The sequence below is a fragment of the Dipodomys merriami genome, unplaced genomic scaffold (assembly GCF_024711535.1).
Source record: "Dipodomys merriami isolate MVZ:Mamm:240054 unplaced genomic scaffold, mDipMer1.0.p SCAF_125, whole genome shotgun sequence".
Lineage (NCBI taxonomy): Eukaryota > Metazoa > Chordata > Mammalia > Rodentia > Heteromyidae > Dipodomys > Dipodomys merriami.
Window position 1 is genome coordinate 1,027,732 of NW_027202549.1, and position 18,907 is coordinate 1,046,638.

At 52.8% G+C, this 18,907-nt stretch overlaps 2 protein-coding genes across 5 annotated transcripts; one reads left to right on the plus strand and one right to left on the minus strand.

Moving 5' to 3' along the window:
• Positions 1-328: 328 nt before the first annotated feature.
• On the minus strand, positions 329-11,864 carry LOC138823927 (serine protease 42-like). Of its 2 annotated transcripts, none has more exons than XM_070017430.1 (5): positions 11,671-11,864; positions 3,636-3,792; positions 2,528-2,790; positions 1,517-1,668; positions 329-1,022 (listed from the first exon to the last, which is right to left on the minus strand). In XM_070017430.1, exons 1-5 carry the CDS (start codon positions 11,675-11,677, stop codon positions 807-809), a joined length of 795 nt encoding a protein of 264 aa, XP_069873531.1. In that variant the 5' UTR covers positions 11,678-11,864; the 3' UTR covers positions 329-806. The 2 variants fall into 2 exon arrangements, with proteins under 2 accessions (XP_069873531.1, XP_069873530.1); XM_070017429.1 differs by lacking the exon at positions 11,671-11,864 and adding an exon at positions 4,305-4,516.
• Positions 11,865-12,079: 215 nt separating this feature from the next.
• On the plus strand, positions 12,080-18,668 carry LOC138823928 (serine protease 44-like). Of its 3 annotated transcripts, XM_070017433.1 has the most exons (6): positions 12,080-12,238; positions 15,016-15,172; positions 15,815-16,080; positions 17,522-17,685; positions 17,993-18,043; positions 18,168-18,668. In XM_070017433.1, exons 1-6 carry the CDS (start codon positions 12,091-12,093, stop codon positions 18,219-18,221), a joined length of 840 nt encoding a protein of 279 aa, XP_069873534.1. In that variant the 5' UTR covers positions 12,080-12,090; the 3' UTR covers positions 18,222-18,668. The 3 variants fall into 3 exon arrangements, with proteins under 3 accessions (XP_069873534.1, XP_069873532.1, XP_069873533.1); XM_070017431.1 differs by having other exon boundaries at positions 17,993-18,668; XM_070017432.1 differs by having other exon boundaries at positions 15,016-15,139; positions 17,993-18,668.
• Positions 18,669-18,907: the final 239 nt, after the last annotated feature.

An 18,907-nucleotide genomic window follows, 5' to 3' on the forward strand; every position in this document is an offset into this window, starting at 1 on the left:
TGTGGGATCTTCAGCACACTGCTACAAATGCTCATCCTCACTGGAGATGGGGCCTTGGTTAAAGAGGGGGTAGCCGGGCACTCGTGGCTCAAGCCTGTCACCCTAGCTACTCAGGAGGCTGAGATCTGAGGATCGCAGTTCAAAGCCAGCCTGGGCAGGAAAGTCCATGAGACTCTCACCTCTAATGAACCACCTGAAAACTGGAAGTGGTAGTGCACTAGACTTGAGCAAAAGAGCTCAGGGACAGCGCCCAGGCCCTGAGTTCAAGTCCCACGATGGACAAAAAGAGAAAAACAAGAAAGAAAGAAAAAGAAACATTACAGGGCCCTCAGCAGGCATTTATTCAGTTCCCATCTGATATCTCTCGTCCTGAACTGCATGCACCCAACTTGAGGGTCCCCCTGGAACGTGACCACAGGGACACCTGGGAAATGGAGGTGCCACCTTGGCTTGGCACAGGAGGCCTCTGGGTCAGCTCCATTCTGCTCCCCCCAGCTGGATGCACTCCGGGATACCGAGGAACTTCCATTAGTCCAGGACACGGTGCCAGGTGGGCAAGCACCGGACTTGGCACCCTGGCAGAAGCTGGCCACGGTGCCTTCTTTTCTTTCTCTCTCTCAGAGCCATACCTAGCTGGCTTCGATCAGAGCCCAGGGGTATTGCGCTGTCCACTGCGGCTGCTCCACGGCGGGGCAGCCCATTGGAAGAAGAATATTGAGAAGGGAAGGGAGTTGGGAGGAAGGCCGAGCGGGAGACTCAGACACCGAATGGGAGTGAGGCTGGAGAGGTCCAGAGGTTCCCAGATGTCACAGAATCAGAAGCAGCAGGAGCAAGAGGAAGAAAAGCATTGGATGAAGACAGGTAGCCAGGTTCACCACCGCTTTTACCCATTTGCTATAGAAGCCAAGATCGGTGTACACTCCGGGGTGGCCTTTCCTGGCACAGCCCACACCCCAGCTCACGATTCCCACCTGCAGCCACGTTTTATTTAACTCACAAGACATGGGGCCCCCAGAGTCACCCTGGAGGAAAAGAGGAGGAAACAAACAAATGTTAGGAAGGGGACCCGGAGGCCCCGCCCTGCCCACCCAAGGCTTCTTTGAACAGGAGAACCAGCCACAGGCCCATGGCATGGCTCATGCATGTCATCCAAGCCACTCAGGAGGCTGAGATCTGAGGATCTGAAGCCAGCCCCGGGCAGAAAAGTCTGTGAGGCTTTTATTGCCACGAAAATAACCAAAGAGAAGCTGGAAGTGGAGCTGTGGCTCAGGTGGTAGAGCAAAAAGCAGCCTAGGGACAGTGCCCAAGCCCTGAATTCAAGCCCCAGGACACACACACACACACACACACACACACACACACACACAAACACACACACACACACACACACACACACACACACACACACAGGCAAGTAGACTAAACCAACTCAGGGGAACTAGGAAGGTTTCTCCCCCAAATCATCAAGCAAGAGGTGATGGAGGAGGTGGTCACATGAGACTAAGAGAGAGCTCACCTGACAAGAATCCATAGTTTCCAAATAGCCACAAAGCATGCCTTTCATGACTAGTGTTTTCTGAGATGACAAGGCCTTCTGCATCATCCGGTTACATTCCTCGTAATGAATCAGTTCCTGGTCCACCTCCTGGAGGACTTCTGACCGAGGTCCTGTCAATCATGCAGGAAGAGGATGAACAGGGTGGGTGGATCTGCCCAGGTGGGCTGCAAGCTCCACCTCCCAAAGCCACGCCCCTTCAAAGACGGCGGACCAGAGAATTTGGTTTCCACTCCATACAGCTAAAATCCAAAGCCCAAAGTTGACATGGGTAAGACAGGGTTAAGAGGCTGACAGAGGGGAAAAGGTGAAAGATAGGAAAAAGAATTATTTCCGAAGAGGGAAAGGGAGCTGGGTGACGGTGACTCAAGCCTGTATAATCCTAGCTAAGATTTGAGGATCCTGGTTCAAAGCCAGCCCGGGCAAGAAAGTCCATGAGACTCTTATCACCAGTGAAACACCGGAAAACTGGAAGTGGCGCTGTGGCTCCAAGTAGTAGAGCCCTAGCCTTGAGCAAAAGAGCTCAGGGACAGCGCCCAGGCCCTGAGTTCAAGTCCCACGACTAACACACACAAAAAAGAAAACCAACCAACAGAATAACAATACCCACACCAGTCCAGGACACTTCACACAAGTGAGTCCAAAGAAGACTCATTTCTTCTTCCTGGCGGAAACAATTCCATTTCCCCCATCGACTATTTGTGCTGAAAGCAAACATCTCAACTCAGTTTCGGTGTGTGTGTGTGTGTGTGTGTGTGTGTGTGTGTGTGTGTGTGTGTGTGTGTGTGTGTGTGTGTGTGTGTGGCAAGTCAGCCAGGAATCAGGACTCTGACTGCAGCTAATTTGCTTCCTTTTCACCCACACCTGTCCAGCCTCCCTCCCCCTCCGTCTCCCTCCGTCCCACCCCATCAGCCTTCGTAGCTACTCCAGGATTCCAGCTGCTTCTCCTTCAGGCAGCCCTGGAAATCTTACCACCTTCTCTGGTTTTGCCCCATCCGGTCACCCAACACCTCGTCCCAGCTTCCACCCTAAAAGCTTCTTCAGGGACACAGATCGGGTAGATGGTGGTGGAAAAGTTCACGGGGTAGAGGAGATGGAGGAGGGCCAGGTCGTTTATAACGCTTGAGGTCGTGGAGAAGTGAGGATGGATAATGATTCGGTGAATGGGAACCACCATACTCCTTTTCGTTGGATAAATACTCCGATCTCCCATCTTGACCGTGTACTGGAACTGGCTGTAAGAAAGAGGACAATGTCCCTTCCACTCATGCCTAGGCCCTTTCCACCATTTTGGATGTTTCCCCAATGTGGCTCCAGCTTTCCTCTGCATGCTAGCTGCCCCACCTCTAACTAGAAGCTCTCTTATTTATATATTTGTGTGTGTGTGTGTGTGTGTGTGTGTGTGTGTGTGTGTGTGTGCGCGCGCGCGCATGCCATTACCAGGATTTTAACTCAGGGCTTTGGCTCTGTTCCTTTGCTTTTTTCACTCAAGACTGAAGCGCTACCATTTGAGACCCACCTCCACTTCTGGATTTTTTTTTTTTTTTTTTTTTTACTGGTTAACTGGAGATAAGATGGGCTGGGAAGGTGGCTCAGTGGTAGAGTGCTTGCTTGGCATGCATGCAGCCCTGGGTTCGATTCCTCAGTACCACAGACACAGAAAAAGCTGGAAGTGGGGCTGTGGCTCAAGGGGTAGAGTGCTAGCCTTGAGCAAAAGAAGCTCAGGGACAGTGCCCAGGTTCTGAGTTCAAGTCCCAAGACTGGCATAAAAGAGAGAGAGAGAAAGTATCACTTACTTTCCTGCCCAGGCTGGTTTTGAACCTGCGATCCTCCAATCTCAGCCTCCTGAGTAGCTAAGGATTATAGGCACCAGCTACCTCAAAAGCCCTCCTTGATCTCTCCAAAAATGTTGCCTGTACCCCCTAAAGATTTCTAGTAACAAGATGACCAGAATCCTCTAGGTCCCTTCTCTTGTTGGTTCATTTGCCAACTTGCCAGGCCAATGGTACTCTCGATCGTAAATGGAGAAGGGTGGGGCACACCTCCCCAGCCCTCCCTTGTCTACCTGCCCAGCCCTTACCTGAAAATACAGTGGGCTGCGGTGAGCACCCACTGGGCGGTGATGAGAGACCCTCCGCACACATGCGTGTTTCTGATCTGCACGCTCACCTGCCAGGGCCACTTGCCCTCTTCCGCGTCCATTCCTCCTACAATCTTCTGGAGGGGGCGGCCACATGCTGGGAGAAGACAGTAAAGAGAATCAGGTATGAGGGGTGCCCTTGGCTCCCATCTCCAACCCTAGCTACTCAGGAGAGGCTGAGACCTGAGGATCAAGGTTGGAGGCCAGCCCCAGGGGCAGGAAATTTCCAAGAGACACTTTATCTCCAGTGATAAAAGGGGGGGGGAGACAGAAGTGGAGCTGTGGGGTCAAGTGGGAGAGAGCCAACCTTGAGCAAGAAAAAGAAAAGCAAAGCTAAGGGATAAGCGACAGAGACCAGTCCCTGAATTCAAGCCCCAGAACATCCACACCACACACACACACACACACACACACATGCACAAATCATCAAGGCCTAAGGCTTTCTTGTGCCCTAAGGACATTCAAGAAGTTGGCCGTGTTCTCTTGAACCCCAAGCTTGACTCTGCTGTCTCCCTTGCACACACACACTGGGAGCTGTTCCCCAGCCTCGCAGGTGGCCCCAGGTCCCACCTGGCCGCCTCAACCCTCGCCTGACACCCCACGAGTCACCTGTGGGAAAGGAGGATAGCTGGGGTGGTGTTTGAACAGCCTCAAACTGGGGGATCAGTGGGGAGCTTGGCGCCCCTGTAGGTGGAAGGTCCTCCTCGCCACTCCCCGAGGACACCTGGCTAAGTCTGGGCTGTAGGAAGAGCAGCAGCCCGGCCAGCAGGCCCAGGGAAGCGTCGCCATGGGCGGCCATGACACCTGCTTCCTCAGCCCTGGGCTTTGGCGCCACGCCGAGGTGGGCGGGGCTCTGGCTCTGCGTACGTGATGGGCGGGGTTTCAGCTCCACGTGAGCAGTGAGTGGAGCTTCGGCGTAGGCGATGGGCGGGGCGAGCGTACCACGTGGGTGACGGGAGGGGCTTCGGCTCCACGTGGCGGTGGGCGTGGCTTCGGCTCCACGTGGCGGTGGGCGTGGCTTAGGCTCTACGTAGGCGATGGGTGGGACTTAAGGCCCATGGGGGGAGCAGGCGGGAAACGGGCCGCACCTGCAGCAACAGCAGATTCCTTACCTGAGTGGACAGATGTCTTTTCTATCGTTTCCACACCGGGGGGAGAAGCCAGAGGAGAGAAGAAGGACTAAAAAAAGCCATCACCGGAGCGAATGGCCCCTGTCAGGTAACCATCCCTGACGGAGACCCCCGACTTCCGGTTGTCGGGCCGCACTTCCGGTGTGGTCGCCGTCGAGCCAGTCATGGCTGGGCCTCTCTGGGACTGACTTGGGGAGGCCCCTGACTCCTCCAGAACGGCGCCCTCAAGTCAGAGCGGGATTTCCAACAGATGAAGGCGGTCCAGGTCAGAAGACACAGCCATCCAAGAGCGTCTTCTTCCAGAGATGCCAGCGCTGCCCTCGGCCATGGGTTCTTCCCTGTCTTGGGGGAGTGGGACCTGCTGGAAGGCCCTCTTACAGGCGGAGTGAGCTGGGCACTGGTGGCGCACACCTACCAGGCATCCTAGCTGCTGGGGGGCTGAGATCTGAGGATCCTGGTTTGAAGCCAGCCTGGGGAAGGGAAGTCCATGATTCTTACCTCCACATTATCCACCCCAAAGCAGGAAGTGGGGCTGTGACTCAAATGGTACAGCACGAGCCTTGAGTGAAAGGAGCTAAAGGGACAAATGCTCAGGCCCCCTGACTCTTGAGTTTAAACCCCAGGAACTAGACGGATAGGAAGAGGGCTATGGCTTAAGAGAGCCTAGCAAACAGGAGGCTGGAAGTTCAAAGCCTGGTAACACACACACACACACACACACACACACACACACACACACGGTTGAAATTTAAACCCACTGCCGGTCTTCAGATTTCCAGTACAGTATGCCATCAAATAAACCTCCTCATAGTTGTCCAGCTCACTTCTCAATAAACACAATCCACAGCAAAATTTTGTGGGAGAAATGCATACTTTTTAAGGAAAGTTATGTGGCTCAAAGTCCAAGAGATGACTTGTGAAGGTTTTGTGTTCCCGAATGAAGTCTACAGTTTTAATCAAGAATTTCTGTTTCTCACCTTTTCATCCACTCCTGCCCCCCAAGGCTGGTTCAGCTACTCAACTAAATACTTTCTACCCAAATATAATGGAAAGCAAGCATTATTGCCTAGAAGTAGCTGAGAAAATTATCTCCAATGAATTAAATTGTCAGGGGCTCACTTTTTCCATGCAACCTCCTAGCATTTATGTAAGAGTTTTGATGAATCTGTTGTATATTAATATAAGACTTGAACTCAGGGTTTGGGCTGTCTTGAGCTTTCTCAAGGCTAGCACTCTACCACTTTGAGCCACAGCTCCAATTCCAGTTTTCTGATGGTTCATGGAGGTGAGAGTCTCATGGACTTTCCTGTCTGGGTTGGCTTTGAACTGTGATCCTCAGATCTCAGCCTCCTGAGTAGCTACAGGTATAGGCATGAACCACTGGCACCCGGCTATTAGTTCCATTTATGTTGAAATTCTGCAACCCAAAAGATCAGATAAAACATCTTTACTTCAAATGACATCAACCCTGCAGTTATAATTATGAAATTATTTCAAGGAAATTATAGATTTTTTTTAACCAAAGAAACTAAAATTTCAGATTGCCTTCTGTTCTTGAATTTTTTATTTATTTTTATTTGGTTTTTATTTTTGTGATGGAGCCAGAACTCAGGAGCCTGGCCACTGTCCCTTAGATTGTGTGTGTGTGTGTGTGTGTGTGTGTGTGTGTGTGTGTGTGTGTGTGTGTGTCTGTTACAAGGTTTGAACTCAGGGCCTGGACGCTGTCCCTGAGCTCTTCAGCTCAAGGCTAGCACTCTACCACTTGAGCCACTGTGCTACTTCCAGTTTTCTGGTGGTTCACTGGAGATAAGAGTCTCTTTGACTCCTGTCTGGGCTGTCTTTGAATCTCGATCCTCAGATCTTAGCCTCCTGAGTAGCTAGGAAGACAGGCTTGAGCCTCTGGCACCAGTTTTTTTAATGAATGATATTGTTAAACTGCATAGCCACATGCAGATGAAGGAAATTAGAATTCAAGTTCCAGTACTGGAATGAAGGAAGGAAAAAAGGAAGAAGGATTGATTGGAGGTGTGGCTCAGTTGGTAGAACACCAGCCAATGAGTGAAAGGGTCTGGTAGCAAGTTGGAGTCCTGATCTCTGACTTAAAACACACACACACACACACACACACACACACACACACACACACACACACACACACACACACACCAAAAAAAAAAAACAAAGAAAAGGAATGAGGGAGGGAGGGAGGAAGGAAGAAAGGAAGGAAGGACATTTTCAGGAGGAAGGGATGGTAGGTTAAGAGCTGGGGTGAAGCATGAGAGAAATGAGACCGACTGCTAATGGTTATAAAGTTTCTTTCTTGGGTGATGAACATGTTCTAAAAGTTATTGTGGTGATAGTTGCATAACTCTGTGAACACACCCAAACCATTGGAATGTGCGCTTGAAATGAGCGGACTGTGTGATATGTGAATTATATCCTCGTAGACCTACTTAAGAAAACACGCACACACATATACACACACACATACACACACATTGCCCAGCATTCAAACCACAACTGTGAAGGGTACAACAAACAGTTCTCAGTTGGGGGTGGAAGAAGCCAAATAGAAAATCTGAACCAAAGTATAAGTAAAATACAAGGAAGGATGGAATTGATGCACAAAAATATTTTGTCTGTGTGTGTGCCAGTTCTGGGGCTTTTATGCTCAAGGCGAGCACTCTCAAGCTCCACTATGATCATTTTAGTGGTTAGAGATGAGACTCTCACAGACTTTCCTGCTGGGGCTGGCTTTGAACCATGATCCTCAGATCTCAGCCTCCTAAATAGCTAGCATTACAGGCGGGAGCCATCAGCCCCTGGCTTTTTTTTTTTTTTTTTTTTTTTTTTTTGTCGGTCGTGGGGCTTGAACTCTGGGCCTGGGCGTTGTCCCTTAGCTCTTCAGCTCAAGGCGAGCGCTCTACCACTTGAGCTACAGCACCACTTCCGGTTTTCTGGTGGTTTTATTGGAGATAGGAGTCTCACGGTCTCTCCTGCCCGGGCTGGCTTTGAACCGCGATCCTCAGATCTCAGCCTCCTGAGTAGCTAGGATTACAGGCGTGAGCCACCAGCGCCCGGCTTGGCTTTTTTTTTTTTAAATTAAAAACAGCATAGTAAGAAAATTTTAAGGCAGGAGGTGTGGCTAAATTAATAAGGAGATCCTAAGTTCAAACCCTAGTGCCACTAGAAGGAGGAGGAAGAGGAGAAGGAAGGAAAGAAGAAAGGTAGGGAAGGAGGGAAGGGAGGGTGGGAAAGAAGGAAGAAAGCAAAAGGAAGGAGGGAAGGAGGGAAGACAGAAGGAATGAGGGAAGGGAGGGGAAAGAGAAGGAGGAGAAAGGGAAGGAAAAGAAAGGAAAGGAAAGAAATGGAAAGGAAGAAAATAAAATATCTAACTGAAAGGAATTATAATTCCCAAAGGAAAGGAGCTAAGGGAGGCTGGGAAGGTGGCTCAGTGGTAGAGCACTTGTCTTGCATGCATGAGGCCCTGGGTTCGATTCCTCAGCACCACATATGCAAAAAGAAAAAAGCCAGAAGTGGCGCTGTGGCTCAAGTGGTAGAGCGCTAGCCTTGAGCTGAAGAGCTGAAGGACAGCGCCCAGGCCCAGAGTTCAAGTCCCAAGACCGACCCCCCCAAAAAAATGTCACGGACTTTCCTGCCTGGGCTGGTTTTGAACCTTGATCCTCAAATCTCAGCCTCCTGAGCAGCTAGGATGACAGGCATGAGCCACTGGCGCCTGGCATAATTTACCCTTGAGATCTGAGAGGGCACAGTTAGTCCCTAAGAAATCAGAATCCAAACCTGCCCTGGGGAGCGGGGGGTGGGGGGCAACTTCCCAACAATGAAGAGTTTTAGTGGACACTGGTGGCTCATGTCTGTAATCCCAACTACTTAGGAGGCTGAGATTTGAAGATCACAGTTCAAAGACAACCCAGGCGGGAAAAGTCTGTAAGACTCTTATCTCCAGGTAAGCAGAAAAAGGCTGGAAGTGAAAGTGTGGTTCAAGTGGCAGAGAAATTTTTATGCCACATTTTCAGAAGGGATGGTACTAGGAGTTGAATTTAGGGCCTTCTTTTTTTTTTTTTATTTTGGTGGGTCATGGGGCTTGAACTCTAGACCTGGGCACTGTCCCTCAGCTCTTTAGCTCAAGACAAACGCTCTACCACTTGAGCCACAGCGCCACTTCCGGTTTTCTGGTGATTCATTGGAAATAAGAGTCTCACTGCCTTTACTGCCCTGCTGGCTTTGAATCATGATCCTCTAGATCTCAGCCTCCTGAGTAGCTAGGATGAGAAGCGTGAGCCACCAACGCCCAGCTAGGGCCTTACTTCTTATATAGCCACTCTACCACTTGAACCATGCTCTCCCTGTCTTTTTTGCTTTAGTTATTTTGGGGGGAAAGGTCTTGCACATTTTTTTTACCCAGGATGGCTAAGGTTGTAAACTTCCTAGTTATACCTTTGGAGTAGCTGAAATTACAGGCGTACATTTTTAGCATGCCTAGCTATTGGTTAAGATGGGAGGTCTTGCTAATTTATTTATTTATTTATGCCCAAGATGATCTGGAACCTCAGTCCTCTTGATTTCTGCCTCCTGAGTAACTGGAACTGGAGACATAATAAGCTATAACACCCAACCCTGTATGCCACATTAAAAAATAAATAAATAACAAGTGTTGGTGTGGACATGAAGAAATCGGAAAGCTCTGTCTTGCTTATGGGAATGTAAAATGACACTGACTATGGAAGAGATTGCAGGCAGTTCCCGGAGAAATTAAAACATAGAATTACCAGATGATCCAAAAGTTCCACTCCGAGGCATATATTCCGAAGAACTGAAAACAGGGATTCAAACTGGTAAGCCCGTGTTCGTGTTGTGTGTGTGTGTGTGTGTGTGTGTGTGTGTGTGTGTGTGTGTGTGTGTGTGTGTGTGTGTACTGGTATTGGGACTAGGGCTAGAGACTAGATCCCTTGGCTTTTTCACTCAAGGCTGGTGCTCTATTATTTGAACCATGGTTCCACTTCTGTCTTTTTGTTGGTTAATTGGAAATCAACACCATTTGGACTTTCCTGGCCAGATAGTCTTTGAACAGAGATCCTTAGATCTCAGCTTCCTGAGTAACTAGGATGACAGGTGTGAACCACCAATGTGACTCCAATCTTCATTGTTTTTTGTTGTTGAGAGGGTAATGGTAAAGGGTTAGATGGTAAATATTTTAGGCTTTGAGCCCTAAGAGATAAGATTGTTATGTAGTTTCTTATATACTAAGAAAAACAAACAAATTCCTCTAAAACTTTTACTGATGAAGTCTAAACCTATAATAGAAATTGAAAAAAAAAGATCTGGCTATGTTGCTCAGACTGGTCTCCAAGAAGCCTCCTATCTCAGCCTCTCGAGTACTGGACTACAGACATACACCGTGATACCTGGCACTTTTATTCTTCCCTCCCTCTCTTGCTTGCTTGCTTGCTTTTTTGACTTCAGGCCTACTAAGGAGAAAAACAGAATTCTTTCAGGGGAATAACATCAAAGTTAGTGTCCTCTATCATGAAATTGGTTGCAAATTTTCCTTGTAAAAAAACATACTTCGCTAAATAGACAGCAGGACCAAGTTTGATCTAGTTCCAGATGTTAACTTCTTCAGGGAGAACTTTCTGGAGATCCTTAAAAGTGTGTTCCACTGGGTACCGGTGGCTCAAACCTGTCAGCCTAGCTACTTAAGCAGCAGAGATCTGAGGATCATGGTTTGAAGCCAGCTGGGGCAGGAAATTCTTTGAGACTCTTATCTCCAATTAATCACCCCCCCACCCCCCTCACCCCCCACCCCCGCCCCCAAAGAGGGAGGTTGTGGCTCAAATGATAAGAGTACCAGCCTTGAGCAAAAAAACTAAGGGACATCACACTGGCCCTGAGTTCAAGCCCCTGTATTACACACACACACACACACACACACACACACACACACACACACAATTTTCACTCAAGGCTGTTTACCACCTGAGCCACAGCGCCACTTCTGGTTTTCTGAGTGGTTATTGGTGATAGTCTCACAGACTTTCCTGCTTGGGCTGGCTTTGAACCGTGATCCTCAGATCTCAGCCTCCCGAGTAGCTAGGATGACAGGCATGAGCCACCACACCTGGCCATTATTATTACTTTTGATGGTACTGGGGTTTGAACTCAGAGCTTCATGGTCTTCTCAGCTTGCTTGACTGGTGTCCTATCACTTGAGCCACACCTCCAATCCTATGGCGTCTTTTGATGAAAAAAAAAAAAACACAAACCCCAAAAACTTAATCATAGTCACATTGGCCACTCTTTTACGGCCCAAGGCTTCTCGTATTTTAAGAAGGAATTTTCAGGACGACGCACAAATCCGTGCAGGGTTCCATACTTAAAAGACACATCCAGAAATCATTCTCCGCCAGGCAGGCGCCCAGGGGCTCACGCCTGGCACCCCAGCTACTCAGGAGGCTGCGATCTGGAGGATCACGGTTCAAACCCAGCCCGGGTAAGGAAAGGCCATGAAGACTCTGATCTCTAATAAACCACCAGAAAACTGGAAGTGGTGCTGTGGCTCCAGTGGTAGAGCTCTGGCCTTGAGCTGAAGAGCTGAGGGGCAGCGCCCAGGCCCAGAATTCAAGCCCCAGGACGGACAGAAAGGCAAAAAGAACTCAGAGGTGGAGGTGTGGCTCAACTGGTTAGAGCACCACCAGCATGTAAAAATCAACCACCACCAAGAGAGAGAGTGCCTGTGGCCCTGCATCTCTCTCCCCCCTCTCCCTCTCCCCCCTCTCCCCCCCTGTCTCTCTTGCTGACCCCTGACCTTCCCCCCCCACACCTACCCATCATTCAAGGTGGGTGCTCTACCTCTTGAGTCACGACTCCGCTTCCGGCTTTTTGTTTCGTGGTGGTTCCTGGAGGCTGGTTTCGAACCACGACCCTCCAGATCTCATCCAGAGCTCCTGGATGAGCAGGGTTGACAGGGGAGCCCTGCCGAGGTCCAGCCGGGCAGAGCTCCTCCCCCTTCCCTCCCTCCTCCCCCTTTCCCCCCCCCCCGCCTCCCGCAGAGCCCGTTGCCCCTGCAGAACCCCACGCGCATGCGCATGCGCACGCGGGACGCCGGCGCCCTCGCCATGGAGTCGTTGTGCGCATGCGCACGCACGCACGTGGGACGCACGTGGGGGTCTGGCGCCGTCGCCATGGCGTCGTCGTCGTCGTCGTCGTGGGCCCTGGCTCTCCTGGCCGGGCCCCTGCTGCTCCTGATGCTGCTGCTGCTCTGTTCGGAGCCGGAGCCGGGGTCCCCGGGAGCCCCCCGGCCCCGCCTCCGGCACCTCTCCGGCCTCCTGGGGCCCTCCGGGTCCCCCGAGCCCCCATGGTGGAGCCAGGCCGCCGGGGTGCCCAAGGCGCCAAGTGAGGTTTCCTGGGGTGGGGGAGGGCCACGGCCCTGTCCGTGGGGTGGGGTGAGGCTGAGGGGGTGGGGTGGGGGGTGGGGATGGGGTGAGGCTGAGGGGGTGGGGGATGGGGTGGGGGGTGGGGATGGGGTGGGGTGAGGATGAGGGGGTGGGGGATGGGGATGGGGTGGGGGGTGGGGTGGGGGTGGGGATGGGGGTGGGGGATGGGGATGGGGTGAGGCTGAGGGGGTGGGGGATGGGGTGGGGGTGGGGATGGAGTGAGGCTGAGGGGGTGGGGGATGGGGTGGGGGTGGGGATGGGGATGGGGTGGGGGGTGGGGATGGGGTGGGGTGAGGATGAGGGGGTGGGGGATGGGGATGGGGTGGGGGGTGGGGTGGGGGTGGGGATGGGGGTGGGGGATGGGGATGGGGTGAGGCTGAGGGGGTGGGGGATGGGGTGGGGATGGGGATGGGGTGAGGCTGAGGGGGTGGGGGATGGGGTGGGGGTGGGGATGGGGTGAGGCTGAGGGGGTGGGGGATGGGGTGGGGGTGGGGATGGGGTGAGGCTGAGGGGGTGGGGGATGGGGTGGGGTGGGGGTGGGGGTGGGGGGTGGGGATGGGGTGAGGCTGAGGGGGTGGGGGATGGGGTGGGGGGTGGGGATGGGGATGGAGTGAGGCTGAGGGGGTGGGGGATGGGGTGGGGGTGGGGATGGGGATGGGGTGAGGCTGAGGGGGTGGGGGATGGGGTGGGGGGTGGGGTGGGGGTGGGGATGGGGTGGGGGGTGGGGATGGGGTGAGGCTGAGGGGGTGGGGGATGGGGTGGGGGGTGGGGATGGGGATGGAGTGAGGCTGAGGGGGTGGGGGATGGGGTGGGGGGTGGGGATGGGGATGGAGTGAGGCTGAGGGGGTGGGGGATGGGGTGGGGGTGGGGATGGGGTGGGGTGAGGATGAGGGGGTGGGGGATGGGGATGGGGTGAGGCTGAGGGGGTGGGGGATGGGGTGGGGGTGGGGATGGGGTGGGGTGAGGATGAGGGGGTGGGGGATGGGGATGGGGTGAGGCTGAGGGGGTGGGGGATGGGGTGGGGGTGGGGATGGGGTGGGGTGAGGATGAGGGGGTGGGGGATGGGGTGGGGGGGGTGGGGATGGGGATGGAGTGAGGCTGAGGGGGTGGGGGATGGGGTGGGGGTGGGGATGGGGTGAGGCTGAGGGGGTGGGGGATGGGGTGGGGGTGGGGATGGGGTGAGGCTGAGGGGGTGGGGGATGGGGTGGGGGGTGGGGATGGGGTGAGGATGAGGGGGTGGGGGATGGGGTGGGGATGGGGTGAGGCTGAGGGGGTGGGGGATGGGGTGGGGGGTGGGGATGGGGATGGGGTGAGGCTGAGGGGTTGGGGTGGGATGGAGTAGGGGATGGGGTGAGGATGGGGGGTGGGGGATGGGGTAGGGGGTGGGGTGGGAGTGTGGGGATAGGGAGGTGGAGGAGCGGGGGTGGTGGGATGGGGTGAGGATGAGGGGGTGGGGGGATGGGGGGATGGGGTAGGGGATGGGTGGGGGGATGAGGGGGTAGGGGAATGGGGTAGGGGATGGGGTGGGAGGGTGGGGGGATGGGTAGGGGGTGGGGATGGGGTGGGGTGAGGATGAGGGGTTGGGGGGATGGGGTAGGGGATGGGGAGGTAGAGGGGTGGGGGTGGGGGGATGGGGGGTTGAGACCCATCTTGGGGGTGGTGGTCACCATTCTGGGGTGTGGGGTTGTTGGAGGGTACTGAGGTGGACCCAGCCTACACTGTGCACGTGTGTGTGTGTGTGTATCAGTCCTGGGACTTGAACTAGGCACCTGGGCACTTGAACTAGGTTCCTGAGCTCTGCCTGCCTTCCTCTTCTTTCCTCCCTCCCTCCCTCCCTTTCTCTCTTCCTCTTTCCCTTCCTTTCTTTTGTTGGTTGTCAGCCCTAGGACTTGAACTCAGAGCCTTGGGTTTGTCCCTGATCCTTTTTTAAGATGATTATTATTTTTGCCAGTCCCAGGGCTTGAACTCAGGGCCCTGAGCTTCTTTTTTGCTCAAGGCTGGGCCTCTACCACTTGAGCCACAGCACCACTTCTGGCTTTTTTCTGTGTGTGTGGTACTGAGGAATCGAACCCAGGGCTTCATGCATGCTAAGAGAGCGAGCACTCTACCACTGAGCCACCTTCCCAGCCCCTCTCCCCTTTTTCCCTCCTCAAGACTAGCACTCTGCCACTTAAGCCACATCTCCACTTCTGGCTTTTTAGTAGTTTTTAGAAATTAAGAATGTCATGGAGGCTGGGTGCCAGTGGCTCATGCTTGTCATCCTAGCCATTCAGGAGGCTGAGATCTGAGGATCGTGGTTCAAAGCCGGCTCGGGCAAGAAAGGCCATGAGACTTTTCTCTCCAATGAACCACCAGAAAACCAGAAGTGGTACTGTGGCTCAAGTGTTAGAGCGCTCACTTTGAGCTGAAGAGCTGCAGGACAGTACCCAGGCCTAGAGTTCAAGTTCCAAGACTGATCAAAAAAAGTCACGGAATTTCCTGCCCGGGCTGGCTTTGAACCTTGATCCTCAGATCTCAGCCTCCTGCATAGCTAGGATGACAGGCGTGAGCCACTGGCACCTGGCATAATTTACCCTTGAGATCTGAGAGGGCACAGTTAGTCCCTAAGAAATCAGAATCCAAACCTGCCCTGGGGAGGGGGGGCAGTCTGTGGGTTCTGAGGATCTGGGTGGAAAGCTGGGGTACACCTCCCCCCAGCTTTGCCTTCAGGCCCTTCCCTTCACTGACCCCCACCAGTGTGCGGCCATCGAATGACCAGGATAACTGGCGGAAGGCCAGCGGCTGAGCGGAAGTGGCCGTGGCAGGTGAGCCTGCAGATCAGCGACGTTCATGTCTGCGGGGGCACGCTCATTGCCAATCGGTGGGTGCTGACGGCTGCCCACTGTATATATGGGTGAGTGTGTGGGGGTTCCAGATCTAGCACCCCCTCCCTCCCATCAAAACAGTGGGCTATCCTCTTTAAAAAGTTTTCTTTTTCACTTGAAAATAAGGAGTGACAATCCCAGGTTGTCCCCTCCTTCCCCCCAGTCGGTCGTGAACTCTGGGCCTGGGCGCTGTCTCTGAGCTCTTCAGCTCAAGGCAAGTGCTCTACCACGTTGAGCCACAGCTTCTTCCGGTTTTCTTGCGGTTCATTGGAGATTAGAGTCTCACAGACTTTCCTGCCCGGGCTGGCTTTGAACCACGATCCTCAGATCTCAGCCTCCTGAGTGGCTAGGATGACAAGCGTGAGCCACTGGCACCCAGCTCATCCCTGGGTTTTTATTCAGTCTTGAGTGAGACCTGAGTGTTTTTGGGGGGTGGGATGGGATGGGGGAATAAGTGAACTAGGGACCAGATTTAGAAAGCAAATGGGCAGTTATCTCGGAATGGGTGGGAGGTGGGGCGTAGGGGGTGGAGGAAGGGTTCTGGAAGGGGCATGATTTGGTGGGAGGCACATGGCTGACCGCTCGCACAAGAAGATAGAAGGCCGGCTTTGAAGCACGTGGACTTTGGAAAGGGTAACGTGTAGAACTTTTGAAGATAAGTCTCTCCACAGCCATCTGGAATACATCGTGAAGCTGGGCGATATCGATTTGGAACACAAATCTGCCACAGCTGCTGTGATCCCAGTCCAAGATATCGTTATCCACCAGGATTATTCTCCTATGGGAACCATGTCCCACGACATCGCCCTGGCTTTGCTGGCTTTCCCCGTGAACTACTCTTCCCACATCCAGCCAGTGTGTCTGCCTGAGAGAGCCTTCTCCGTCCAGACTGGAACTCGGTGCTGGGTGACTGGATGGGGCAAACTAAAGGAATCCGGTGAGACTCCAGCCATCGGATTTATTTGTTTATTTTGCTGGTCCTGGGGCTTGAACTCAGGGCCTGGGCGCCATCCTTGAGTTTCTTTTGCTCAAGGCCAGCGCTCTACCACTTAAGCCACAGCACCACTTCTGGCTTTTTCTGTATATGTGGTACTGAGGAATGGAACCCGGGGCTTCATGCATGCTAGGCGAGCACTCTACCACTGAGCCAGTTTTTTTTTTCTTTCTTTCTTACATATGTATAAGAGAGAGAGGATAGAAGACGCTGTCAAAAGAATAATTTAGGCTGGGTACCAGTGGCTCACACCTGTCATCCTAAGCTACTCAGGAGGCTGAGGTTGAGGGTTGTGGTTCAAAGCCAGCTCAGGCAAGAAAGTCTGTGAGACTCTTATCTCTAACAAACCACCAAAAAGCTGAAAGTGGAGCTGCTGTTCAAGTGGTAGAGCAGAGCTTTGAGCAAAGAAAGCTCAGGGATCAGTGTCCAGGTCCTGAGTTCAAGACCCAGGACTGGTGTGTGTGTGTGTGTGTGTGTACATGTATTTGTAGGCATGTGCACACACATACACAAATAATTTAGCAACTGTTGATGAATTTCTATTGGTTTTCTGGACTTAGAGCCAGGCATGATGAATTCTCTCCAGAGTGGGTTTTTAGCTCTGGCACGATTTGCCGTATATCAAGTTAAAGTTGTCCCTCCTTGGTTACAACTGCCTTGGTAGATACAGGGCTTCCTATATGTGAGAAGAGTCCAGAAAACTCTCCAGGGCAGGGGGGAGAGGGGGCATCCAGGGAGGGGGCGAGATGGCTGGGGGGAAAAGGCTGGATTTGGTACCTGTAAATCTTTTCCTGTCAGAGACCTGTGATCTAGCCCTAGATAGTAAAGACACTCTTTTCCTGGACAGGCTTGTACTACTTAACTGTGAATAATAGCTAGAATAGCAAATGTTTGATTTGATTGCCTTGGTTTAGGGTTGATTATTTATTATCTATTAACTCTTTGTGTGTGTGTGCTGGTCCTGGGGCTTGAACTCCGGGCCTGGGCACCTGTTCCTCAGCTGCTTTTTTGCTCAAGGCTTCAAAGCTAGCACTCTAGCACTTGAGCCACAGCTCTACTTGTAGTTTTTCTTTTTCTTTCTTTCTTTCTGACAGACTTTTCTGCCCAGGCTGGCTTTGAACTGCCGATCCTCAGATCTCAGCCTCCTGAGTAACTAGGATGACAGGTGTACGTGAGCCACAAGCACCCAGCTCCCGTGTTGGTTTAGCTTTGAACATCCCCCTACGTAGATGTCAGAACTAAGCTACCATCCCCTCTAGTGTCAAATGGGGGAAATCTAAGGGAGAAACACGCTTTATTAAGACCCAAAGGAAGTTCTGGCAACTTCCGTCTGCCCTGGCCTGCTTCCACACATCACACTTACTCTGGAATGATCTCTCTGTAGACAGAGATGACTCACTACCAAATAAGCTCCACGAAGCCCAGCTGAAGATTCTTCATTATAAGGAATGTAACGAAATACTCAAGAGAATAATGTTAAGCAGTATCAATGTGATCAAGAAAGGGACGGTCTGTGCCTACAGTGACAAAGGAAGTGACTCCTGTAAGGTCAGTTCCTGGGCCCCTTCATACTCTTTTATTTTTATTTGATTTTATTTTTTGTCGGTCGTGGGACTTGAACTCTGGGCCTGGGCGCTGTCCCTCAGCTCTTCAGCTTAAGGCAAGGGCTCTATTGCTTGAGCCCCAGCGCCACTTCTGGTTTTCGGGTGGGTCATTGGAAATAAGAGTCTCATGGCCTTCCCTGCCCGAGCTGGCTTTAAACTGCGATCCTCCAGATCTCAGCCTCCTGAGTAGCTAGGATGACAGGCCCCTGGTCATCGTCCCTTGCCATTTCTTTCTTCCTCTTTTCCTCCAGGGAGATTCCGGAGGACCGCTGGTGTGTGAATTCAATGACACGTGGATACAGGTGGGCATTGTGAGCTGGGGTATCGGCTGCGGGCGCAGGGGCTACCCTGGCGTCTACACAGAGGTCAGTTTTTATAAGAACTGGCTCATCAGGCAAGTGAGTCATGCTTCGTGTTGGGGCGCAGTTGCCCCCCTGCTTTTCAGCCTGTGCCTCATGCTGCACCTGGCCATCGTGGTAGCTCCATGACGTGTTGTGCGGCTCCCACGCTCCCGCTCGGCCTTCCTCCCAACTCCCTTCCCTTCTCAATATTCTTCTTCCAATGGGCTGCCCCGCCGTGGAGCAGCCGCAGTGGACAGCGCGAGATCCCTGGGCTCTGATCGCAGCCAGCTAGGTATGGCTCTGAGAGAGAGAAAGAAAAGAAGGCGCCGTGGCCAGCTTCTGCCAGGGTGCCAAGTCCGGTGCTTGCCCACCTGGCACCGTGTCCGGGACTAACAGAAGTTCCCCTGTGTCCCAGAGCGCATCCAGCTGGGGGAGCAGAGTGGCTGACCCAGAGGCCTCCTGTGCCAAGCCAAGGTGGCACCTCCATTTCCAGGGTGTTCCTCACAGTCGCATTCCAGGGGGACCCTCAAGTTGTGGGCAACAGTTGGGGACTAGAGATTTCAGATGGGAACTGAATAAATGTTTGCCCAAGTGCCCTGTGTGTTGTGAAGTCTGCTCACTCCTAAGTGTCTGCTAACAGAAAATACTCTCTGTGGAAAAACTAGGTCGCCATTTAGCTAAGGAAGCTGTTTATGCTCCTATTAAAACTTAGAAGAAGCCGGGTGCCAGTGGCTCACGCCTGTAATCCTAGCTACTCAGGAGGCTGAGATCTGAGGATCGCGGTTCAAAGCCAGCCCGGGCAGGAGAGACCGTGAGACTCCTATC

Bases quoted from the DNA above. Each gene is read 5' to 3' on its own strand.
- LOC138823928 (XM_070017431.1), top strand. From the start codon at position 12,091: ATGCTGCTGCTGCTCTGTTCGGAGCCGGAGCCGGGGTCCCCGGGAGCC. The intron at 12,239-15,015 runs GTGAGGTTTCCT...GACCCCCACCAG, and splicing joins CGGGGTGCCCAAGGCGCCAA to TGTGCGGCCATCGAATGACC. The intron at 16,081-17,521 runs GTGAGACTCCAG...ATCTCTCTGTAG, and splicing joins GGGCAAACTAAAGGAATCCG to ACAGAGATGACTCACTACCA.
- LOC138823927 (XM_070017429.1), bottom strand. From the start codon at position 4,494: ATGGCCGCCCATGGCGACGCTTCCCTGGGCCTGCTGGCCGGGCTGCTG. The intron at 3,793-4,304 runs GTGACTCGTGGG...GTCTTCTCCCAG, and splicing joins GCTATCCTCCTTTCCCACAG to CATGTGGCCGCCCCCTCCAG. The intron at 1,669-2,527 runs GTAAGATTTCCA...CATGATTGACAG, and splicing joins GGGCAAAACCAGAGAAGGTG to GACCTCGGTCAGAAGTCCTC.